At 44.1% G+C, this 24,347-nt stretch overlaps 1 protein-coding gene across 7 annotated transcripts in view; it reads left to right on the top strand.

The window, feature by feature from the left end:
- Window positions 1-22,044, top strand: part of DZANK1 (double zinc ribbon and ankyrin repeat domains 1) — a 78,178-nt gene extending 56,134 nt beyond the window's left edge. For 4 of the 7 annotated variants that reach the window (XM_042931708.1, XM_042931707.1, XM_042931706.1 and 1 more), the window contains exons 12-22: window positions 1,307-1,489; window positions 2,311-2,475; window positions 3,827-4,034; window positions 7,943-8,046; window positions 9,995-10,069; window positions 11,893-11,989; window positions 12,440-12,537; window positions 16,193-16,273; window positions 16,772-16,899; window positions 20,527-20,601; window positions 21,054-22,044. In XM_042931708.1, the coding sequence (XP_042787642.1) occupies window positions 1,307-1,489; window positions 2,311-2,475; window positions 3,827-4,034; window positions 7,943-8,046; window positions 9,995-10,069; window positions 11,893-11,989; window positions 12,440-12,537; window positions 16,193-16,273; window positions 16,772-16,899; window positions 20,527-20,601; window positions 21,054-21,177 (1,338 nt within the window). In that variant the 3' untranslated portion in view covers window positions 21,178-22,044. The remainder of the gene's footprint in view (window positions 1-1,306; window positions 1,490-2,310; window positions 2,476-3,826; window positions 4,035-7,942; window positions 8,047-9,994; window positions 10,070-11,892; window positions 11,990-12,439; window positions 12,538-16,192; window positions 16,274-16,771; window positions 16,900-20,526; window positions 20,602-21,053) is intronic. The other 3 variants (XM_042931711.1, XM_042931710.1, XM_042931712.1) reach the window with 3 other exon arrangements.
- The last annotated feature ends 2,303 nt before the right edge of the window (window positions 22,045-24,347 follow it).

Here is a 24,347-nt window from a genome sequence, read left to right as displayed (position 1 = left end):
AGTGAAAAGCAAGAGAAGGGAGGGAAGCTGACATATGGAGCCTGACCCTGTCCCAAGCACGCCTCCATACTTAATTGACATTAACCATCTGAACCCGTCCTACAGACCTGTGAAAGGCTGCATGGAGTCATGGATAAAGGTCAGGCTTTAGAATCAGATGGCCTATGATCAACTCTCACCTCTGTGTCTCGGTTTCCAACCGTAAAACACACACCTGTAAAACACAGGTGACAATAGCACCCCCCTCACAGGTCTGTTGTGTGGTTTGATGCGAGACTACAGGAGCAGTGCTCAGCATGGTGCCTGCATACAGCAGGTGATCACGTAGCAGTGACGAATACTATCATCCTCATTTGTCTCATGAGAAAATCTCTTACTAGTCAATAAATATGTAGCAGGAGCAAAAATTCTCATCCAGGCCTGCCTAACAAAGTTTCAGAAATTCTCACGAAACAATTCTCTCTCCTCAAAATAATTCTTTTTGTGTGGCAGGGGTGGAAAATAAATTCACATTCCCAGATGGAAACCAAAGCCCTAAAAAAATAGAAGATACACCTCAATTGTGACACCTTACTAGCATGGGTCTGCTTACATTCCTTTTTTTTTTAATGTTTATTATTTTTGACAGAGAGAGCTCACACATGAGTGCACTCGTGCACTCGAGTGGGGGAGGGGCAGAGAGCGAGACAGAGACACAGAATCTGAAACAGGCTCCAGGTTCTGAGCTGTCAGCACAGAGCCTGATGCGGGGCTCAAACTCACAAACTATGAGATCATGACCTGAGCCAAAGTTGGACACTTAACCAACTGAGCCACCCAGGTGCCCCACATTCTTTTTTTTTTTTTAATGCTTATTTATTTATTTATTTTGAGAGAGAGAGAATGCACGTGAGTGGGGGGGAGGGGCAGCGAGGGAGGGAGGGAGAGAATCCCAAGCAGGCTCTGTTCTGCCAGTGCAGAGCCCAACGTGGGGCTTGATCTCATAAACAGTGAGGCCATGACCTGAGCTAAAATCAAGAGTTGGATGTCTGTCTAACTGACCGAGCCACCTGGGTGCCCCATACATTCTTTCTTTAAAAATGTTGTCATAGTAAATCAGTAGGAGGCTTACCATGTTTGGTATTAAAGATACTGAGAAATATCAAGATGCACGAGCCACCGGTTTCATCTATTTGCTGTGAAGTAATATGTCCTCTTTGTACTAATGTATTCATTAGTGAAGCTTATCATAGTTTTATTCTTTGGGGCAAAAATACCTTATTTCCAGGGTTTGCATTGATCTGGGGATTTTTTTTTCTGGATTCAGAGGGGGATTGCAGAATCTAGTATTGATCTGCCTATTGATAAATGCCATTGCATTCAGCAGCCCATGCGCAGTGGAGATAAAGCTCCTCCTCCCCCCACTCAGAAAGGGGAGACCATTTCCTGCTCCAAGTGTGGTCGCAGGAATCGCCCGGAAGCTTGCTTCTGTGACTGGTGTGGAGCCACGGTGGGTATTTTAAATCTGAGTTTCTTGGTGCTGAGGCCTCACCACCACCCTAGAGAGGCCCAGCTCCTCCTCTTCCCCTGCCCTACAGAAATCACTCCTTGTGATTTGAAGACTACCACCTATTTACCTAAGACTCCGGAGACAGAGATACTTCTCTTAAATTAAGAAAGCTCTGTCATTGCTGTTTCTTTGAGGTTAAACTTTTCCTATTTCTATTTGACTATTGGTATTTCTTTTATGAATTGTCTGCTTACTTTTCTAATAAAACACTCAAAGTCATTTATTCAAATAAGCGTTGCATGTAAATAATACAAAAGGTTTCATGTGAAGGGGTAGTCTCCCTTCTCATCCCAGGCCTACAGAGCCTATCCCAGAAGCAGTCACCGTCACCTAGTGTCTGAGTGTTCTTTGAGCTGTTCAGTGTGCTAATAAGTAAACTGGTAGTTTACTATGAACACTGGCTCAGTTCTTTTCACCTAGCAATATATCTTATTTGTAGCCTCTCATTCTTTTCAGTGGTTCTGTAATATACCACTTTCTGTATGTACCATGATATATTGAGACCATCCCCTATTGCTGGATATTTAGATGGTTTCCAGTTATTTTCTCTAAAACCACAATCCTGTGGGGAATGGTCTTAAATATACTTGCTTTGTGTAATTGTTCATCTGTAGGGCAAAGTCTAGAAGGTAGACTTGGGGTCAGGGATATAGGCATATGTTATTTTGATGGCTGGGGATTGTATGGTATGAGAATAACTTACATGGGAAAATTAGGACTCTAATATTTATGAAGATGTAAAAATATTTTCTATCCTCTAGCCAGGCATTTCTGCCTGCTACTCTGTTTGCCCCAAATGTGGGGCCAGCAATCACCCATCTGCCCGATTCTGTGGTTCCTGTGGTATTTATGTGAAGTCCTTGGCAAGACTTAGCATGGATAACAGCCTGGCTCTTGCCACTGGAGAACTTCGCCCTTTTGCTGAGGTGAGGCCTCCACTGTAGTAAGAGCTGGTGCCTGGGGAAGAGCTTAGGACTCTGAATTTGTGTTCTCTACCTTGGGGATCAACCCGGGGAGAGAGAGCCAAAATACAGACTTTTCACATGGATTTTCAACTAGGTGTGTAAGTAAATTCAACCAATTCAAGTTTTCAACACTCAAGTGATTTTGTCTGCATTCAAAGATCTAAGGGTTTATCTGTAGTAGATTGAGGTCTAATTGCATTTGGAAGACTAATAAAAATAATGTAAGTTGACATAATGTCATGAAGGAGAATTGGATTTAAAATACCTGAGACAGAAAAAAAGTAAAATAAATACATGAGACAGAATGTCCTTCTCATGCATTTCTCATGAGGCATACTAGGAACATTGCTCCCATTGTTTTATGTTTTAGAAAACTTATATCAGGTATATGAAATTGCTGCTGCTATTTAAAACAACTGCATATAGTTTAAGGAAAGTCTTACAGGGTTATTTTCAGAATGACTTAATCTCTAACCAGCTTGATATTAGCCTTTTGTGAATTTCTCTAAGCTAGATGAAGACTTTTCAGGTTTCTTTTTAGCTCTTCATTAGAAGAATGTGAAGATTGATAGTCCTTAGAATGCACATGCACTCAGTAATTTTGCACTCATTTTTAGGGAGTTCATGGCCTTCTTAACCCAGACTGAGACTTATGGATCCTGGGAGTGTCAGTAGACCATATTGACACCTTTGTGCAAATGAGACCAAGGGTTACTTTCCTCAAGACACTAGACTGCCATCTGTTGGAAACTGATTGTAATATACTAATTTTGTTAGACATTTTCTTCCACCTACCAGAAAAATTGTCCTAATAAATTTTCAAATATATGATGCCTACCATGTGAATCTTAGCTCATTAGATGCAGTGATGTTGTACAGTACACAACCTACACAACCTTACATGATGGTCCTCTCAAGTTCCCATGTCCAGATGCAGGAGTGCCTCAGAGAAAATACTGGTCCCCAGTAGTTGAGTGTAGATGAGTAGTAACTCCATTGGATTGTAGAACTGAGAGGATAGATTTCTTTAGGGCCTTGGGCAGCAAGACAGGGAATATTAGTTTAGTTGATTTGTTGAGTTTGAGATAGTAAATGGCCAAGCAGAAGAGGCTGGCTTTATGGGTCAGGCTGGGAGTTCCTGGGAGAGACAGACCCAAGGAAGGTGAGGCAAGGGCTGAAAACCTCTTTTTAGTTCAGAGTACAGTTTCTTGGAGATATTTTTTACTTCTGATTAGAATTCTTTTCTATAAGTAATTATGAAGAATTAATGAAATTATATTCTAGTATTTTATGTTTTCTGCCTTGCTCATAGCCCCGATCTGCCTGGCAGTTCCTAAATGTTCCTTTGCTCAGACCTGAGGCTGGGACTCGGAAGGACGTGGGCACACAGACTACTGGCCTGTTCTACCCATCTGGTGCGCTACTAGCCAAAAAGGAACTGGAAATGGCTTCTCAAAAGCAGAGGCAGGAGAAAATGAGTGACCATAAACCTCTCCTCACAGCTGTCAGCCCAGGAAGAGGTGAGAGAAAAAGTACACTTTCTTGTCAGGAGGGAATTCCCTCTTTCTCTGAAAGAAAACTCATTTTTTTTCTTCCTTTAGCTTTATTTCTATACATAAGTAAATCCCTTTGGGGCGCCTGGGTGTCTCAGTCGGTTAAAGCATCCTACTTCAGTTCAGGTCATGATCTCGCGGTTTGTGAGTGCAAGCCCCACATCAGTCTTTCTGCTGTCAGCACAGAGCCCACTTCAGATCCTCTGTCTCCTGCTCTCTCTGCCCCTCCCCCACACCTCTCCTAAAAATAAACAAACATTAAAAAGAAAAGTGGGGTGCCTGTGTGGCATCCAACTTTGGCTCAGGTCATGATGGCATGATTCGTGACTTCGAGCCCCACGTTGGGCACTCTGCTGTCAGCTCAGAGCCTGCTTTGGATCCTTTGTCCCCTTCTCTCTCTGCCCCTCCCCCACTGGTTCTCTCTCTGTTTCTCTCAAAATAAATACATTAATTAAAAAAAAAAAAAAGTAAATGGGGCTCCTGGGTGGCTCAGTCTGTTAAGCGTCCGATTTTAGCTCAGATCATGATCTCACAGTTTGTGGGTTCGAGCCTTGTGTCGAGCTCTATGCTGACAGCTCAGAGCTTGGAGCCTGCTTGGAATTCTGTGTCTCCCTCTCTCTCTGCCCCTTCCCCGCTTGTGCTCTCTCTCTCAAAAATAAATAAACATTAAAAATAAATGAATGAATGGATAAATGAATGAATGAATGAATGAATGAAGTAAATCCCTTGGGGTGCCTGGGTGGCTCAGTCGGTTGAGTGTCTGATTTTGGCTCAGGTCATGATCTCACGGTCCGTGAGTTCTAGCCCCGCATTGGGCTCTGTGCTGACAGCTCGGAGCCTGAAGCCTGCTTCAGATCCTGTGTCTTCCTCTCTCTCTACTTCTCCCCTGCTCATGCTCTGTCTGTCTCTCAAAATAATAAATAAACATTAAAAAAAAAAGTAAATTCCATCGTTTTTCTTTAGGTAATTTTCCTTTGTATTATAGCTCTTCATTAAACTTTTAGTACTCTGATGTTTTGACTCATAGCCCCATCATCTAGTTTGTAAATCAAAGAGCATATATGGATTGCAACTATGATGGTAGAAATGTTGTTAGTCTGTGTCATTGCTATCTGCCAATACCTCTCTCTTTTTACTGTTCTAAAATTCACATAACAAAATTCACCATTTTGACCATTTTGAAGTGTACAATTCAGTGATAGTACATTAGCAGCAGTATAGAAACATTACCACGTCCAGAACATTTTTATCACCCCAAAAGTAGTCCTGATACTCTTTTTTGCAATCACTGCTCACATCTCCTGACCCAGGTGACTGGCAACCACAAATCTACTTCCTGTTTTTTATTTTTTAAATTTTTTTTAATGTTTATTATTTATTTTTGAGAGACACAGAGAGACAGAGCTCAAGTTAGGGAGAGGCAGAGAGAAAGGGAGACACAGAATCCGAAGCAAGCTGCAGGCTCTGAGCTGTCAGCACAGAGCCCGACGTGGGGCTCGAACTCATGAACCGTGAGATCATGACCTGAGCCAAAGTCAGATGCCTAACCGACTGAACCACCCAGGCACCGCTACTTTCTGTTTTTATAGATTAGCCTGTTCTGGACATTTCCTGTAAATGCATCTCCTGGTTGCCCACAAGACACCAGAAATCCAGACTCTTGTGACATCTCCCAAGTGTTAAATGGTGGCAGTTAGTGAATTCAAGTGTGTTTAAACCTGTGCAGACTGTAGAAGGGCACAAGGGAGTTTTTGGAATGATGGAAATGTTCTATGTTTTGATTGGGATGCATATGCTTGCTGGAATTCAAACCTTATACTTAAAATTTATCTCAATAGGGTTAATTTTAATAGAATAAAATAGGAGTGGCTGGGTGGCTCGGTTGAGCGTCCAACTCTTGATTTCAGCTCAGATCATGATCTCACGGTTCATGAGTTCGAACCCCACATTGGGGTCTGGGCTGACAGCACAGGACCTGCTTGAGATTCTCCCTTTCTCTCTATCCCTCCACTGCTTGCACTCTGCCTTTGTCAAAAATGAATAAATACACTTTTAAAAAGTGATATTTTAATCAATAGGGCAACTATTCAAAAAGAATACCAAGGAATACAGGTAAAAAGCTAATGGGAAAATTTAAATATAATTCTAAAAAGTATTCAAGTTACCCCCCAAAAAACCCCAGGAAAATAGGAACAAAGAAAACAAAACAAATGGGAAAAGTATAAATCAAATAATAAAATGGTAAGTCAAAACCAAAACATATCAATAATTACATTTAATTTTGTGGACTGAACATTTCATTAGAAGGTAGCAATTGTCATCATGGGTTTCTAAAAAATGAAAAAACAGGGGATCCTGGGTGGCTCAGTTGGTTAAGCATTCAACTCTTGATCTCAGCTCAGGTCTTGATCTCAGGGTCATGAGTTCAAGTGCCACACTGGGGCTCCATGCCAAAAGAAAAAAAAAAAAAAACAACTCTATGCAAGCCATAGACAAGACCTAACTATGTAGAGTAAAAGTAAATATATAGTAAAAAACACGCTTGCTGAAATTCAAACTGTATGCTTAAAAGTTATGCCTTGGGGCACCTGGGTGGCTCAGTTGGCAGGGCATCCAACTTCAGCTCAGGTCATGATCTCATGGTTCATGAGTTCAAGCCCCGCATCAGGCTCTGTGCTGACAGCTCCAAGCCTGGAACCTGCTTCGGATTCTGTGTCTCCCTGTCTCTCTGCCCCTCCCCCACTTGCACTCTGTCTCTGTCTTTCATAAATAAATAAATGTAAAAAAAAAAAAGTTAAAAAAAAAGTTATGTCTCAAAAAGGTTAATTTTATTTTATTTTATTTTTTATTTTTTTATTTTTTTCCACTCGTTTAATTCTACCATTTATTTTTTTTCTTTTTTTTTTATTATGAAATTTATTGTCAAATTGGTTTCCATACAACATCCAGTGCACATCCCAACAGGTGCCCTCAATACCCATCACCCACCCACCCTTCCCTCCCACCCCCATAAACCCTCAGTTTGTTCTCAGTTTTTAGGAGTCTTTTATGTTTTGGCTCCCTCCCTCTCTAACCATTTTTTTTTCTTCCCCTCCCCCATGGTCTTCTGTTAAGTTTCTCAGGATCCACATAGGAGTGAAAACATATGGAATCTGTCCTTCTCTGTATGACTTATTTCACTTAGCATAACACTCTACAGTTCCATCCATGTTGCTAAAAAAGGCCATATTTCATTCTTTCTCATTGCCATATAGCATTCCATTGTGTATATAAACCATAATTTCTTTATCCATTCGTCAGTTGATGGACATTTAGGCTCTTTCCATAATTTAGCTATTGTTGAGAGTGCTGCTATAAACATTGGGGTACAAGTGCCCCTCTGCATCAGCACTCCTGTATCCCTTGGGTAAATTCCTAGCAGTGCTACTGCTGGGTCATAGGGTAGGTCTTCAATATGGTTAATTTTAAAAGAATAAAATAGGGGGTGCCTGGGTGGCTCAGTCGGTTGAGCATCTGACTCTTGATTTCAGCTAAGGTCATGAGCTCATGGTTCATGAGTACAAGCCTTGTGTTGGGCTCTGTGCTGACAGTATGGAGCCTGCTTGGGATTCTCTGTCTCCCTCTCTCTCTCTTCAAGATATGTTCTTTTGATATTCTGTACTATTCTGTGATTAATCATGTGTAATTAAAAAAAAAAGCTGGGAACAAAAATGGAACTTATTCTAGTACATAGTCAAGGTTCAGTAAGCCAAACCATCACAAAATTTGACCAAAAAAAATAATAACCTCTCTGAGTATGCATGTTGCAAACTAGCATTTTTCTTTCTTGGCTTCAGAAGAATTATCCACGTGGATGGATTTCTCTTTTTCTTTAGGGTACTGGAGAAAACAGTTGGATCATATCTCTGCTCACCTCAGGTCTTATGCTCAGAACAACCCTGAGTTCAGGGCTTTGATTGCAGAACCCAGAATGGGAAAGGTGGGTGAGCTCTGACTGGAATTTCCACGCCAGAGCATCGCATGGGTTCAGGCTGCAGTTCCCCTCCACTGACTTCACCTGAAATCGCACTTTGCTTGGCTCCTTTCCCTTTCCTGTCCTGCTTTCCACACTTCTTTACTGCCCTCCCCTACAAGCACGGCCTCAATAAATCACCTGTGCATGAACCTTGTCTCAGGGTCTGCTTCTGGGCACCTGACCTAAGCAAGGTAAAATAGTAAATTGTGAACCATCCATGCTTTTACATTCCATGTGTTATGGAGATTCTTGTGGTCAGAGCTAAAAGACCCAGAAGAGTTTAGTCTAGCCAAATTGCACACTGAAATCCATTCTGTATTAGCAGCGGTAGTGATCATAACAGTTGCCGTTTAATGATGCACTCACTATGTACATTATGTTCATCGATCTGTAGCACTCATAACAAACCTACAAGGTAGGGATATTACCTTTGTGGCAGTTTTTAATAATGGCCACAAATTCTTTGATAGTTTTCCCTGCAAAGGGCGGAGTCCCTGTCCCCCATGGACGGGTGGGAGGACTTATGGCAGTTGGGCTAATAACTGAGTGCAGTGGCAGTGATGCCATGGGACTCTCAGGGTGTGGTCCTCTTACTTGGCACGCTCACCTTCAACACTCCTTCTTGGAGCCCAGCCACCCTGCTGTGAGAAGCCCAAGCCCCATGGTGTGGCCACGTGTAGGTGCACCGTCTGCAGCCCTAGCTGAACCCGGGCCTGGAGTCATCCTGGGTCAGGAGCCAGGCAGACGAGTGATGAGAGCCTGGGTCATTCCAGCCTCCAAACATGCAGCCACCTTGTAGCCATTTGAGTTTTCCCAGCTGAGGTGGCAGATGTGTCGAGACAAGACCATCTGTCCCCTCTGTGTCCTGTGGGAAGCCACAAACTTAATAAAATGGTCGTTCAGTGCCACTAAGTTTGAGGTGGCTTTTTACACTGCAGTAGATAATCAGAACAAGCCTTATTTTTGACACCCAGGAAAACTGGCTCAAAGAGCTTTGGTGATCTGCCCAGGACTGCACTGTTGGGTCTTTTGGGGGATTCCAGATTTGAAGCCCCATGCTCTTTCTCTGGCATTATGCCACCACTGTAAGAGACAGCTCTGTGAGAAGACCTCTTCTGTTTGTCAGAACACTAGAAGGAATCTTTAGAAATCAGCCTGTTTGATCCTCTACCACCAAATTGGCCAACATTGAAACTATTTCATTGTCAAGTAGTGCTTAGTTTCCCTTGATAATGTTTTGGGGGTTTATTCATTCTCTCGCCTAATCCAGGGGTCTGCAAACTATAGCCTGTGGGGCAAATTAGGCCCATTACTCAGTTTTACAAATCGAGTGTTATTGGATCACGGCTATAACTAATTTGTTTACTTACTGTCCATGACTGCCTTTGTGCTACAATGGCAATGACCCACAAAACCTCAACTACTTACTATCTGATCCTTAAAGAATTTGTTGACCCCTGTTTGAGGGAAATTCCTCCTGCTGCTTACAGAGGAAGCTTGTCAACTATGATGCTTGGCTCTTGATTAACAAGGCCTGGCTCCTCCAGACACCCAGCTGACGACATCCAGCCAGGTGGCTTGATTAAACTTAATGTGTGTCTCTTGCAGAGAATATAAATTTGGGTCTTTCTTATCCATTCTGGCAGCCTCTGCTCTTTGATGGGAACATTAATTTCGTTCATTTACAATTAGTGGAATTATAGCTATAGCTGGATTTGTGTCTGCTGTTTTGCTACTTGTATTATATCTTACTTAGGTTTTGTTCCTTTGTTTCTCTTTTCCTGCCTTCTTTTGAGTTAATTAAATGTTTGGTTAAATTTACGGTTTAACATCTCAGGATTTCTTGGCTGTTGCTCAGGACATTAAGTCCCACATGCATGGTTGTGAATTCTCTCTAACGGTTTTTTAAAAGCTTATCTCTGCTACTGTCCATGAAGATGGCTATGAAGTTAGCATCCAGCTGAATTACATTCAAGTATCAAACAAGGTGCGTAAGACTTTCAGAAGCTGTTCATTTGAAAATTGACTGAACTAGTAAATTGTAGCCTATAGTCTATTGAAATGCTTCTGGGTAACCCATGGAAGACATAAGTTTCAAATATTATAAAACTCGACTAAAGGCCAGTAATTTCATAGGATTAGGTAAATAACTGTGCTAAACCTCAGAGAAGTCAGGTTTCAGGCACATAAAGATGTAGTAAGAGTAGGAATTACTGTCGACCCTATTGGTCCTGTGGTTCTCAGGCTTTTTTATACTCACTGAAGTCTGGGTGTAGATGAAAGACCAACAAAAATGTTTGCCTGTTTGTACTTTCACCTATTTGCCTATAATAAATAAGCCAAATTTTGTGGCTATGTCTCTCTTGATCTGCCTCCTTATATGGTGATTGCAACTTTGCTACAGAGCCTTTAATGTGTGGCAAACATTAATTGATTCATACTGGCAGCTTTAGTTTCATTGGGCAAGAAATCAGAATATACAAAAGAATAATGAAAGGATTGAGAAGGTGGATGAAGAAGGCCAGGAAAAGCAGGAGAACTAGCATTTATCAGACCCTGGCCATATGCCCAGCAGGGAGCTAGCAGTGTCTTTAAAATGAGGACAGACATACAGGCACTGCCTAACTCAGAGGCTGGGAGTGTGCAGTGGGCTGACACCCACAAAAGTGCTTTGAAGTCAAGTAAAGTGCTAAATGCCATGTTTTCAGTTGTGTGGCCAGAGCAGAGCTTGGGTCAGAGAGGTACTTGAGGAGAAGGGGAGTGAGGGACATGAGACGGGGAAGGGGCTGAGTGGTCACACATAAATTTTGGCTTTAGCCTGATCCACGAGGAGCTCTGAAATGTGGGTCACACCACGAAGTTGTCCCAACTGAGGCAAGAAAAGGAGGGCTGTAGCTTCTAGGGTAAGGCAGCACCCATCTCTGGAGGCAGTTGGCCAGAGGAGGGAGTCAGCTGTGAGCTTTTAGCAGCCAACCCAGCAGCTGGGAGGGGTATGCTTTGGGTGGGCACCGAGAGCATATATAATGTGCTATCAAGTAGAAGTGGAGTAATTATCTTCGGGTTTAATATGTGTTTTTTCTTAACCTGTGTGTTCTAGTGTTGAGGAAGTAGCAGGTGGTTCCCTGTGGCGGGAGAGGCAACCAGGTGAGGGTGGGGCAGGATGCCACGCTGTGGAATCGGTCCAGGTGGATATAGAATTCCAGGTCTGGACCATGTATCATCTATCCTAACTTTATAGGCCTCCATTTTACCTCATTTTACTTTCACAGTATCCCTTTGGGGTAGGTCATAATATTTCCACTTTACAGATGAGGAACCTGAGGTTCAGAGAAATTAAGCAACTTGCTTCTTCCAAGGTCCCTAAACTAGTAAGTAATAGAACCAGGATTCAAACTCTGTGGCTCGAGTCTCCCCATGATGTCACCCTAATTCCAAGATACAGAAGGGTTTTAAGCAGGGAAAGGACACCAGTACTTACACAGTTTAGAAAGATGACTGGGGCAGCCACATGGAAAGTGGGCTGGCAGGAACCTGTTGGGATGCCCTTGGGGTGATCCTGGCATATGAAAAGGGGCTGTGGCTGTAACAACAGAGAAGAAGAGCTGCACTGAGGAGCCGTTTAAGAGGCAAAATGGACAAAACATTACAGGGAGGGGAGAAGGTGTCAGGAAGGATGTCCAGGTTCAAGCTTGACTGTGTAGCTAAAGCTGTCATTAACAAAGAGAGGAACAGGTTAGCAGGGAGATTGTTCCTTCTGTGGGGACACAGCAGCCTTGTCATTCATGGTGACTAATTGTTTTCATTGTCCAGAACCTTTACCTCAGCAAGGCTGTGGATTTCAGCAGCCACTTCCTGAGCAGTGTCACTGAGGGTGGTAATGGGCCATTTGGCAGCAGGTCCAGCCTGGGTGAGTTGTACCCTTATGGTGACTTTAAAACAATTGACCAGGAACACATTGACCTGGCAAGGATGGCAGGGAATTGCTTATAGTTTTCCAGCCCAACCATGCATCTCACTGTAATGTTCCAACCATTTTATTCTTCTGGCTTCTCTGAAGTCAGGGGTGAGATGTTTCAAGTCTTTCACAGGGCTTGGGGAGATAGGTTGTGGGGGGTGTTCTTTGGGGCCTATAAACTGTAGTCCCTTTTATTCCTTCCTTCCCACTCATCCTCTGGTCTTAGTCTGGGATGAATGGCTCCAGGAGTCCTTCTTGTGAGGTTCAATCAAGTAGAAACTTCTATAAAAGCCATTTTATTCTTCTGACCTCTTGAGGGGCACAATAGTAGGATAGTTCTATATTATATGTGGGGAGTGGCGGGGGGACATTGTTTTGGTCCTCAACTCTTTGTCATTCCAGTGAGCAACTACAGCCACAGCACCTCCGATACCACTGAAAACATCAAGAGGACAAAGAATTTCAAGACCAAAACATTTCAAGAAAAGGAGCAGCTCACAGTAAGTGTACTCCTTTGTCCTCACAGCTGTCTTCTTAGGCCTATCTGTTTAATGTTTTACTTTGAGATTTTTTAAATGGAGGAATACTTTTTCATTTTCTGTGCCTTTTTTGGGTGTATTTTTTATTTTATGGAATCCTTTAAAATATGTCAAGATTATTAATTAGAATTAAAGTTCTCATCAGTTTCCTGAATCACCTCTGTTTCCTCTGGGGTCAATTCTGTCTGTCCATCTTTCTCTGTCTTGTTTTTGGTTGGTCTCAAATATGTGATGATCTGTGGTTGCCAGGTCATGTTGACAAGTGAAGGGCTAGTTTGCGTAGTGTCAGTGCTTGCCCTGGGTGTGTGGGCCTGAGGTGCCTGTGGGGGGGAATGGGCATGCTGTCTCCCTGGAGAGTGTTTGGGCAGAACACAAGAGAATGCCTTGGGGTCCCCTAAGTTGCCTTCCCCCTAGAGGTGAGTCTGTGCTGTGAAGGGCTCTAGAGTGTTTCATTCCTGGATGGGGCTCTTTTCATTTCCTTGCTCTCCTTCCATCTGTGTTGTCATAGAGGTCTGGGCTCTGGCCTTCCTGGGCCAGTACTCCCAGGAGAACTCTTTGTTAGGCAAATAATTAACTCTCTGGAAAATAGTTATCGGGGTTTAAGCAGAGAGCACAGGAGAGAGGGGAGGACATCACCCAGCTCAGCCCTTTCCTAAAATGCTCATGAATCCAGCCTGCACCCAACACCTGCCCTCCTTGTTGATTAACTCAGCTTCTTCAGGGCTTCCTGGAGGAAACACACTCATATCTCTGGTGTCTTCAACTGCTTTTTCTTTGCTTTGATTTCCCTCTCAGTCAGATTCCACCTACTTTCAATCTTTGGAATTTCTCACGATTCCTGATCCACTGATGGCACTCTTCCAGTTTCCCACAGCTGTTAGAGTTTTGTTCTTCACAAATATAGAGCATTAACATTTTAACGGGAGCTTTGGAGAAAGAGACAGTGGGTGCCCTTGTTCAGTCCACCACCTTGCCTTTCATTTGGTCCTCTTTGGCTGCAGTAGGAGGACAGATGTGCTTAGCAACAAACCCAAAGCCTGGGTCTCCACCAAGATGGAGATGGGCACAAGTCAGTTCTTCCCTCCTCTTTTCGTGAAGCCAAGCCCTCAGGGCATCCTCATGGGTGCACATACTGGCGCCCAGATTGTTATCATGAGTTCTACAAAGGCAGGTGATTTCTCGCCTCAACTTGTTTTTTTCCACTACATGCTTTACATGTCATAAACACCAAAAAATGTGGGAAGAAGACCTTAGAATTGTATTAACTTTTTAAAAAAATCTATTTCTCCCTGGCCTTGATTTATTTACTTATTTAATTTATTATTTTTTAATTTTTTAATGTTTATTTATTTTTGAGAGAGAGACAGAGTGTGAGCAGGGGAGGAGCAGAGAGAGAGGGAGACACATAATATGAAGCAGGCCCCGGACTCTGAGCTGTCAGCACAGAGCCCAACACAGGGCTTAAACTCACAGACTGCGAGATTATGACCTAAGCTCAAGTCAGACACCTAACCGACTGAGGCACCTAGGCTCCCCATTTACTTATTTTATTTAAATCCAAGTTAAGTTAACATATAGCATAAGAATGATTTCAAGAATAGAATTTAGTGATTCATCACTTACTTATAACACACAGTGCTCATCCCAGTAAGTGCCCTCTTTAATGTCCATTGCCCACTTAGCCTGTCCCCCCACCCAAGACCTAATAAGCAAACTTCAGTTGTTCTCTGTATTTAAGAGTCTTTTATGGTTTGTCTAACTCTCTGTTTTTATCTTATTTTTTTTGCTTCCCTTCCCCTGTGTTCATCTGTTGTGTTTCTTAAATTCTACATATAAGTGAAATCATATGATATTGTCTTTCTCTGACTTATTTTGCTTAGCATAATACACTCTAGATCAATCCACATTGTTGCAAAAGGCAAGGTTTAATTCTTTTTGATTGCCAAGTAATATCCCATTATATAGATATACCACATCTTCTTTATCCGTTCATCAGTCAATGGACATTTGCTTACTTTTTCCATACTTTTACTTACTCTTTCCATACTTTTGCTATTGTCAATAGTGCTGCTATAAACACTGGGGTGCAAGTGCCCCTTTGAATCAGCATTTTTATATCCTTTGGGTAAATACCTAGTAGTGCAATTGCTGGGTCATAGTTCTATTTTTAATTTTTTGAGGAACATCCATACTGTTTTCCAATTTGCATTCCCACCAGCAGTGCAAGAGGATTTGTCTTTTTTTTTTTTTTAACGGTTCTTTCTCTGCATTGTCACCAACATCTGTAGTTGCCTGAATTGTTAATTTTAGCCATAGAACTACATTAACGTGTATTGCTTATGATTCCTCATACTCTTGGCTTTCTCCCAGTTTAAGTATAAAGTTCCATAAACTTTAACAGTTTTCGAGACTCCACCTGCTTATTCTATGTGTGACCTGAATCCCCCATTGTTATGTGCCTTTATTTTCTCATTTGTATTTAGGGGATAAGTATAAGAAAATAATAACAGCATTCAGTGGTTCACTCATTCAGCAGTTATTTTGAGCACACATGCACCAGGCACAGTTTTTGGTGGTAAAAATAAATTGTGAACAAAAGATATAAAAGTCTCAGACCTCATGAGGTTGACATTCAAGTGCATTCTAGTATAGTTTTCCATAAGGAATGGAATTCAGCCAGAACAAGTGTGTCCCCCAAGACTGCCTGGGGTTTCACTTGTTAGAGTACATTGTTCCAAGCTAATCACTCTAGAATGGGGGCAGAGGGGACATAGTCTGAACCCGGCATCTTCTCCTGAAAGGCTCAGAGGCTTGACCAATGCCCTCATCTCTGACTTCCCAGAGAGCCAGGAGGGGGGTAGATATTATTTTCACTATGCATACAGGAAATTGGGAGTCCCAGAACCATCCCAAGTCACCCTCAGATCCATTGATAGAAACACACTGAAAGTAATGTCTCCAGCTTTCTAGACTGCCTCTTCAACCTTGTGGCAGCCAGCATTTGAAATCCTTTCTATGAAGATTGTATATAATGATGAATTTCATCATATTTTGAAAATAGAGAAAAGATCATAAACTCTTCAGATTTCTGATGATAAGTGAGAGCTTTTAACCCCCAAACAAGAGTTGACTTTATCGGTTCACTCATGTGTCGGGTGAGCGTGTTTTCTGGATAGTCATACTTAGGCTGATTCTGAACACCTTATATAGCATGCAGGGTGAATTGTAGGATTCACCCGTTTGCTTTTCCTAGGAATATTTGTTTTCCTTTGTAATAAAACTAGTGTGGGGTTTCTGGGTTTTTGTGAGGTTTCTCATTGCATCCCTGTCCTTAATAAATATAAAACAATGTCCCCAAATATAAAACCTTTCCCAAGACAAGGTTTCAGAGACCAGCAAGCTTTACATTAGCTGGGTTTATTTGTGTTGCTGGCTGTCAAAGATCACACACACGCACTCACGGACACGCATGCATGCAACTTGCTCACACTCGCCTGTCCCTGGGACTCAGAACTTAACCTTGGAGAGGAGGCATTTGCCTTGAGGGTTGAGTTCACACAAGTGGGGCAGCAATATTTTGTGGTGGTGGAAATGACCGTGTTGTATAATCCTACAGCCTGAAAACAGGCTCCTGCTGAAGGAAGTGGGACCGACAGGGGAAGGAAGAGTCTCTGTGATTGAACAGCTGCTCGATGAGGTGAGTACATCCCAAAGAAATCTCTCTGAGGATTTCAGCCTCGTGTTTCACCTGTGTCTCTTTCATGTGGAAGTCTTGTTCGGTACTGGGATCATCACAGGGCCATTTCATTTTAAACTGCAAGTGGATTAACTGGCCAGTCCAGAACTTTACATTAATTGTTATTGGTTGCTAGTTTTTATAGCAGAGAAAATATACCAAAAAGTCATATGAGCCCAAATAATGTGCACAAAGGTGGACAGAATCCCTGGTCTGTGACCCCATGTGACCTTCATGTTTCCTAAAGAAGCAAAGTTGTCTGGGTGCCTGCCTTCCTGATGAGGACAGCACAAGTTCTATGGCACCATGACCCGCAGCTCTGTTATAGGTCAGATCTTAGGTTTCCTGATGTTCCTTTCTTTTGATGGAAAGCATATTTGTTACACTTCATAGGACGGCAGGTGGATGCTGCTGAGAGCAGGGTTTTGTGGCAAGTTTGTCCTTTTCCTTATGCTGCAGGGAGCAGATCCCAACTGTAGGGACAGTGAGGAGCGACCCCTTATAACCATGGCTGTTGTGAATAAGCACCACGAAGCGATTCCGGTTCTTGTGCAGAGAGGAGCAGACACCGAGCAGCGGTGGGGACCGTAAGTAAGACACAGTAAAAAGGCAGCCCTGGCAATGTCGCGGCCAGCTGTGACCTTGCACGTGTGCCCTGTTCAATTTGAACCAGTCAGGAACCATTTTTAAACCCATTTGGGCCTTAATCAGAGACTTACCTGCTTCTATTTCCCAAATCTAGGGAAAACAAAAATTTTTAAACGGACAATTGGATTGCCTGATTTTTTGTAGCTTTTATAAAGGATACATTTTGTTAACTCATGAATTTATACTGTTGTGGGGCCGGCAAATCCTTTGCCCTTGGGATGTCAGGTGACATTTTCATCATGATCTGAGCTGTTGACATCCATAAGAGAGGAGTGGCCCCATTGTATTCCCTGTGGAAATGTACCCATGAAATTACTGCAGAAAGAAAACCTTATCCGTCTGTCTCTGGATGCTGACACCCTGGGGGCGAGCCTGCACATGAGAGTTCACCACATGATTTGGTGAAGCAGGAGGACAATACCAAGTCCTGTTGGGTGCTTCTGTCATTTCCCTAGTCTCAGGGCTGTCCTGCCTCTTGACTTCTCCCAGCTTCATGATTCTGTTGTTCTCTTGCAAATTACAGCAAAACCTGGGATAGTGAATAACTTGTTCTGCAAGTGTGCCGCAACATGAGCAAACATTTCTTATAAATTTTAACTTGATAAACTAGCGATGTCTTAGGATACGAGTAGTACATGATGCCAGATGTCACATGATCACAACTAAGTTAATGGTTCTTGAAATTCACTTTGATATACAAATGCTTTGGATAACAAGCATGTTTCTGGAACGAATTATGGTCACAAACCAAGATTTTACTGTACTTTGGACAGGTGGGGTGGAATGTTCCTTGAGGACGGGTTCCATATGTTAATTGCTTATATCCTGCCAAACAAGTTGCCGAACTAGAAGTTCTCCAGGGGTCCTGCAGATATCTGACACTGCTGCCCCCTGAGTTATTTCTGAGACCAGATTGAGGCCCCGTCAGAGCATCATGCAGCCAGCACAGGGGGCCAAGAGTTAAATAGCTTTGCTTCTGGCTTTCTCTGTTTCAAAATTTCCTCTAGTGTTTTTATTGAAAATATATCCCTGTTGGGGCACCTGGGTGGCTCAGTCGGTGGAGTGTCTGACTTCGGCTCAGGTCATGATCTCGCAGTTTGTGAGTTCGAGCCCCGCATCGGGCTCTGTGCTGACAGCTCAGAGCCTGGAGCCTGCTTTGGATTCTGTGTCTCCCTCTCTTTCTGCACCTCTCCTGCTTGCACTCTGTCTCTCTCTCAAAAATAAACAAACATTAAAAAATTGTTTAAAAAATATATATCCCTGTTAATTTTTCTATGTGTGCTTTTATAAGTTCTGCCCAATAGGACAGCTATATCAAGACATGACCCCATTTTTAGCAGAATGTTTGGCACACTTGGTATACATATTTAGTGGCTGGCATTTACTTGCTCACCTTTTCAGGATTCACATTCTTCATACTTTGTCAGCTTCTTCATTTACCCACACTCATTATTCATAAAAATAATGTCACCTTGTTAAGGTATACTTTATATTTGCACAAATCAGATAAGCTTTTCTTGGAGCACTTACGTATAATGTATGTGGTTGATACAAAATCTCTTAAGCAGATTTTGAATTGATGCTTATGTATAAGGTGTCCTAGCTTTATGAAAAGTCCAGCTGAGAGGAAGAAACTACTCTGGACACGGAACAGATTACCTGTTTTTCCTTGGTGTTCCTCAGTTTCCATTCTTGCTTCATTACCATTCTATAAATCGACATTCATCCACACGCAATCCCGTTGCGTCGCTACTAACTTTCTGCTCGTACCATCTGTCTGAACAGTGTGTGATAGCCCGTTGTCTCTCCCACTGCATTAGCCCAGTTAGCAGAGTTTAGCTCCATGGAGGGGGAGGGAGGAAAGCCAGACCAGAAGCCCTCCCTCAAAATAGAGCACAGAGATCTCTTCTTCCATTTTAGTTTACGCCAATAGAAGAAAGCAGATTTTTCCACCAGGAGCCAACTCTGTTAAGTCTGGTTTATAATTGTTAGTTCTAAGTGTTGAGACCTGGGTCAGCCTGGCTTCTGCCCCACAGCTGGACCTCTATAGATCCAGGAACATGACCTTAAGACTCCAACCATTCTACTGCTCTTCATGCACAAGCCATGGAGAGATCTGGCTTTCCTGTAAAAGAGGCTCAGTGAGTTGTTCCTTAGCAAACAAGGATTAGAAAGCTCTTCCCCACCCCCTCCCCCGACCCCCACCCCTACCCCTGCCCCAAGCTTGTTTGGCTAGGGGAAAGAAGCAGTCAAGGTAGTCTCTATGCAAGGTAACTCCTGTCAGGTAGCTCAGTGGGTAGCAGAAAGCCCCGCCTTAGTGTTTCTGTTTCCAATGTTTGTATCTTTCCTACCAGAATACACTCATATTCAACCCAAAGGGATGGCTAAGGCGAAGTACGCATTCTTCACCAAAGCCGATACCTCTTATGGGCAGATTTCACAAACACAGTCTCAAGGTCTCACTAGGAGAGGGGCAAAGCAAAGTGCCATTTGCTTTTGGACAACAGCTGCCCTCCTTCACTGGCAGTTTCAAACATTTCATCCCTTAGCTCTGCCCCAGTAGCCAGGAGGGACAAATGTAACCATCAGTCTGTTTCTTAGAGCTTCAACTGAGGAGATTTATTCTATTAGGTAATTCACAATTTACAAAGAAAGAATGTGCCTTCATCCTCCCTGATACTTAGATTTGAATAAACAGTTTGAGTTGTTTGTGCATTAATAGTAAAGTTTCTTTAAAGTACAAATTCACAGGGGGCGCCTGGATGGCTCAATTGGTTAAGCATCTGACTTCGGCTTAGGTCATGATCTTGCAGTTCGTGGGTTCAAGCCGCACATGGGGCTCTGTGCTGACAGCTAAGAGCCTGGAGCCTGCTTCAGATTCTGTGTCTCCCTGTCTCTCTGCCTCTCACCTGCTTGCACTCTGTCTGTCTCTCTCTCTCTAAAAAAATAAACATTAAAAAGAACTTAAAGTACAAATTCACAGAACATCATACTGTACCTGCTGTACAAAACACGTTCTAGAAGGTCTGGTAATATAGTACCAAGCTGTTCAGAGGAACAGATTTGTAGGGTATCACCTCTACTCTGAAGCATGGGGTCCTGATAAGAGGGTATTGCATCAAGTGCCATTGCCATGTTGGAGTTGCGTTGTTTGAGGGGCGGTGTACAAAGTTAGAGTTGGCAGTCACAATTCATTACTTTCAAAAACTGAACCGTGGTTACACAGAAAATCTAACCACGGCACCCCCTCCCCGCCTAGTGAATGGAATGCACGTTCTCTCAGTTGAGAGGGAGTCACGAAGGAAGAAGATCATACGTCTTCTCAGGAGATATGGCAACTCCATGAATGTATGCAGGTTCCAATGGTAAATGCCATATAAAGACCCAAGGAACTTGAGTGGTGAAGTGACCAACAGTTGAGCCCTATACTACCAGGGAGAAAGGAAAGATGAAAGATAAGGAGGGGGTCAGTGTCATTGGTGTGACTGAGACATTCGTTGTCCGTGTGCCCATAGCATCCTGCATTGCAACTGCTTTAGCAGGATGATTTTCTTCCCCCCAAACAGGCTCCGAAATACAGCTCTTCATGAAGCAACCCTCCTTGGCCCGGCGGGAAGGGAGTGTGTCGCTGCTTTACTGCGGTATGTTCCCGGCCTCTGGGGGAGACTTCTGAGGGCCACAGCGATCCCCCTGCTGACTATGATGATTTCAAAAGGCCCCAGTTCCTGAACAGTTAACTCTGTGAATGGGGGCCACCATCCCACCGTGGGTCCCCAGCACTGAGGGCTTCTAAAAGCACAACGAAAATACCCACACACCCACCCAACACACTTGGTTGTAGGACTTTGATACAATGGGAGCCAATGGCCAGGATTGGCAATTGAACGTGTTGAAATCACAGAGCCCCTCAAAAGGTCTCAGGGTAGAGCCACCCTTGAGAGTGAGTCATGGTGGCCTCTTGGGGACGGGTGTAGGAAGGTCGGTCTGGGAGTCTCCCAGACCGGCATCTCCCAGACCGGCCTCTGTGTCAGGGAAGAGCCATCCTTGAGTTCAAGCACCTGAGTGCCTCTATTCATGCCTGTTTCCTTGGCAGATGCAATGCAGGCATCCAAAAGAAGAACACGAATGGCCAGACGGCATATGACCTGGCTCTGAAAACTGGGGATGAGGTCATCACCTCACTCTTTGCTGCTAAGCTCGGCCTGGATGACTCTTAGACCCAAGAGCCTGCGCGGGACCTGATTTCAAGAAACCATCCAGCTCTAGCTGTTCTTTGTTTCTTTCTGAGATGTGTTATTTGTGGTTTGGAAATTGAGGTTGAGAGGAATGCATAAGATTTTTTTTTTTTTTTAATATGACAGTGTAAGCCACCATGTGGGCATTTCCCAATATGCTCTGGATGGTGACAAATTTAACATATGTTTTTTAAAGGGTCTGTTGCTGCTTATTTTGGAATTTTCTTTAAAATTTATTTTTCAATAGATAATTGCACATGGTTCAAAGCTAAACAGTATGAAGTGTTAAGTAGTAAAAACTCTGCCATCCCTGTCCCACAGCCACCCACGTCCCCTCCTCAGAGGCTCCAATGATACCAGTGTCATCTGCGTCTTTCCAGAAATAGTGGAGGATTATATAAGCACATGTGCGTAACATATGCATATGTACATATAGGGTATGTATAAAATACAAATACAGAGAACAGATATATTCTTTCTCCTCTTTTAAGACAAGTACTAGCAAACTACACACCCGTCTGATGTTTTACATCTTGTTCTATTCCTTAATATCTCTTGTAGGTGGTTCCAAATTAGTACATTAAGATTAACTTTATTTAAAGACTTTCATTTCTAATGTGAAATATTCCTATTGTTGTGGTTTGTTCTCCGGTTGACAAACAAGCTTTGAATAAGCCCATGTGCAGGAATGTGCAATTTTGACTCACTCATTTTTTCAGACTGTTATTTCAGTCTTTGGGTGATAACGCTGCAATCGTGGAGTCCCTAAATAGTTCCTGTTAAACTATGTTGACAGAGTATCTGTTAGTTTAGAATGAGTAATTCAGCACAATAAATAATAGACCTGGTTGAGTGGTTGCTGTTATCACTACCTGCACTTCCTTTCCCGAGATGGTGACTGCGGGAGGACAGGCGCAGAGTCTCTGGGAGGGAAGCCCCCGCATGGGGTTGGGGGGCACCGGCACTGGCTCTCCCCTGTCTGACTCGGCCGGCCGTCTTTGCTGTGGGGGCCACTGCAAGGTAACCAGTGTCCTGAGAGACCCGCGGAGTGTGGTCGGGTGGTTTGATGTCAGGGCTGGTTTGCACTGTCAACCTGGCTGTATGATACAACCTTTCCCAGACTTCTCTGCCTTTATGGTTCAGCTCAGGGTTGGCTGCAAGAGTCACTGCACCAGGTTCCAGATTCCCGAGGTGGAAGTGAAGCCGCAGCCATCACACTAGGAGGGTGGGTTAGGGCACCAGACGCTGCCACCGCTCACACCCTACAGGCTCTGGAATCAATCCTGCAGGAGGAGGGTACAGAGTTCAAGACTATTTTCCCCAGAGCTCAGGGAGCAGGGAAGGCCCGGAGGACCCGTGGGTTCCAGAAACAATCCTCTTGGAGCTCTCAGCGGTCACTTTCATACCCTGAGCACAGGATCCACATCTCTACTGTTCCTTGGGCTTCCACACTTCCTAGGGGAGGGTCCTGCCCTCTACCGGAGCAACAAAGCACAAACCTGACCTCTCATGCCTTTCACTAAAGCCCACCCACAACCCAAATTACCCTTGAGTTTCACTGCTTCAGAATCAAACCTCATTTACAAAGTGAACAGGTGGCTGAAGATTCAAGAACATAGTTTCAAATCCAGGAACTTTCTGATAAAATCCTATAGGGTTATGTAAAACATTACATAAACATTGAACAACATGTTTTCGGGAAAAATAAAGTGAAACACCTGTTTCAGGCAGGGCCTTTCTGATTTCAAAATTCATGTTATTTCTTGTCCTTTGTGAAGTTTTTGTTTTTTCCTCATGCCACTGTATCAGGGCTTGATACCGGAGAACCACCATAGTGACGCTGAGTGAGGGGTTATTAAAGGAACCGGGCCACAGCAGTCGCGGGGGTGAGTGAGGCTGGTCCTGCGTGGGCCTGGAGCCGCCGTAGCTCAGCAGGGCCGCAGCGCGGAAGGAAAGGTGGGCTCCAAGTGGGATGAACGAGGACAGACTGGAGCCCGCAGGCCCAGTCCTTCCCCTCTCTCCTCTTGGTCACCGGCGGCTTGCAGCAGCTGCTGGCACCCTTCAGCAGGGAGCTAGTTCCAGGTGTCCCAGGCTGGACTCTCCAGGAGCAGACCTGAGATGCTGAGGGACGAGAGACAGAGGAGATCGCATGTTCATAGGGCATCAGCGTTTGCGGAAGGAAGAAGGAGGTGGTGCAGCAGGAGAAGTCACCCCAGATGCAACCCCCACAAGCTGCAGCCGACTGTGGGTCGGGGTGCTGGAGAGGAGGATTGCCTGTCATCCCACTGTGCCTGGACAGCTGTAGCTCAGTCGCTCGTAGACAGCTGTCCCAGGAAAGCTGTGACTTCAGGCCAGGAAGCTCTCTGAAGTTGCTAATGGCTGGGGGCGGCCTGCTGCCCTGTCTGCTGCTTGCACTCCCTACCCCCAGGTGGTCAGCCCTGCCTGCGGGGCACGGTGCATCTCTGTGTGTTCCATGGAACTGCCCTTCCCACCCTGGCTGCTGGAAGGAGGTCTGGCGGGAGCTGTCCGCATGCACCAGCAAGCCTGCCCCGGGGATGCGAGGGAGGGCAGCAGTGACCCTGATCACAGAGCCCCCACCCTGCAGGCTCAGCTCAGGCCCGGTGGTTGGTGCTCAGGGTGCTGCTGGGCCCCAGATGGGGTGAAAATCAGCTCACTGTCCGTTGGTTGGTGGCTCAGGTCACTGTGACCTTCCCACATCTGGACCCACTTCCAACAACTCCCAAGGCCCAGCCACTCCTGTTGGAGGACCTGTCCTTGCTTTGTGGCTTTGTCCCCACATCCCACAAGGCTCCAGTGGCCTGGAGTTTACCATTACCCTCCTTACCATCAAGGTGAATGCATTCCCACGTGTTTATCGACCAATTTTCCTTGTTGATTTGGAGAGGTGATTTATATCCTCTAGAATCAGAGTGTAATTCTAGACTCTAGAGCAGCAGTATCAAATGGAAATACAATGCTGGCCACATAAATGTTTTCTAGCAGCCAAATTTAGTTTCCGCTGATTCCTAACTTACTACAATTTGTAATGGAATGAAAACTGCATGGGGCACCTGGGTGGCTCAGTCGGTTGAGCAACCGACTCTTGGTTTTGGCTCAGGTCATGATCCTGGAGTCTTGGGATTGAGCCCCGT

This window comes from Panthera leo, chromosome A3, assembly GCF_018350215.1.
Source record: "Panthera leo isolate Ple1 chromosome A3, P.leo_Ple1_pat1.1, whole genome shotgun sequence".
NCBI classification, from domain to species: Eukaryota; Metazoa; Chordata; class Mammalia; order Carnivora; family Felidae; genus Panthera; species Panthera leo.
This window is presented reverse-complemented; position numbering and strand designations above follow the sequence as displayed.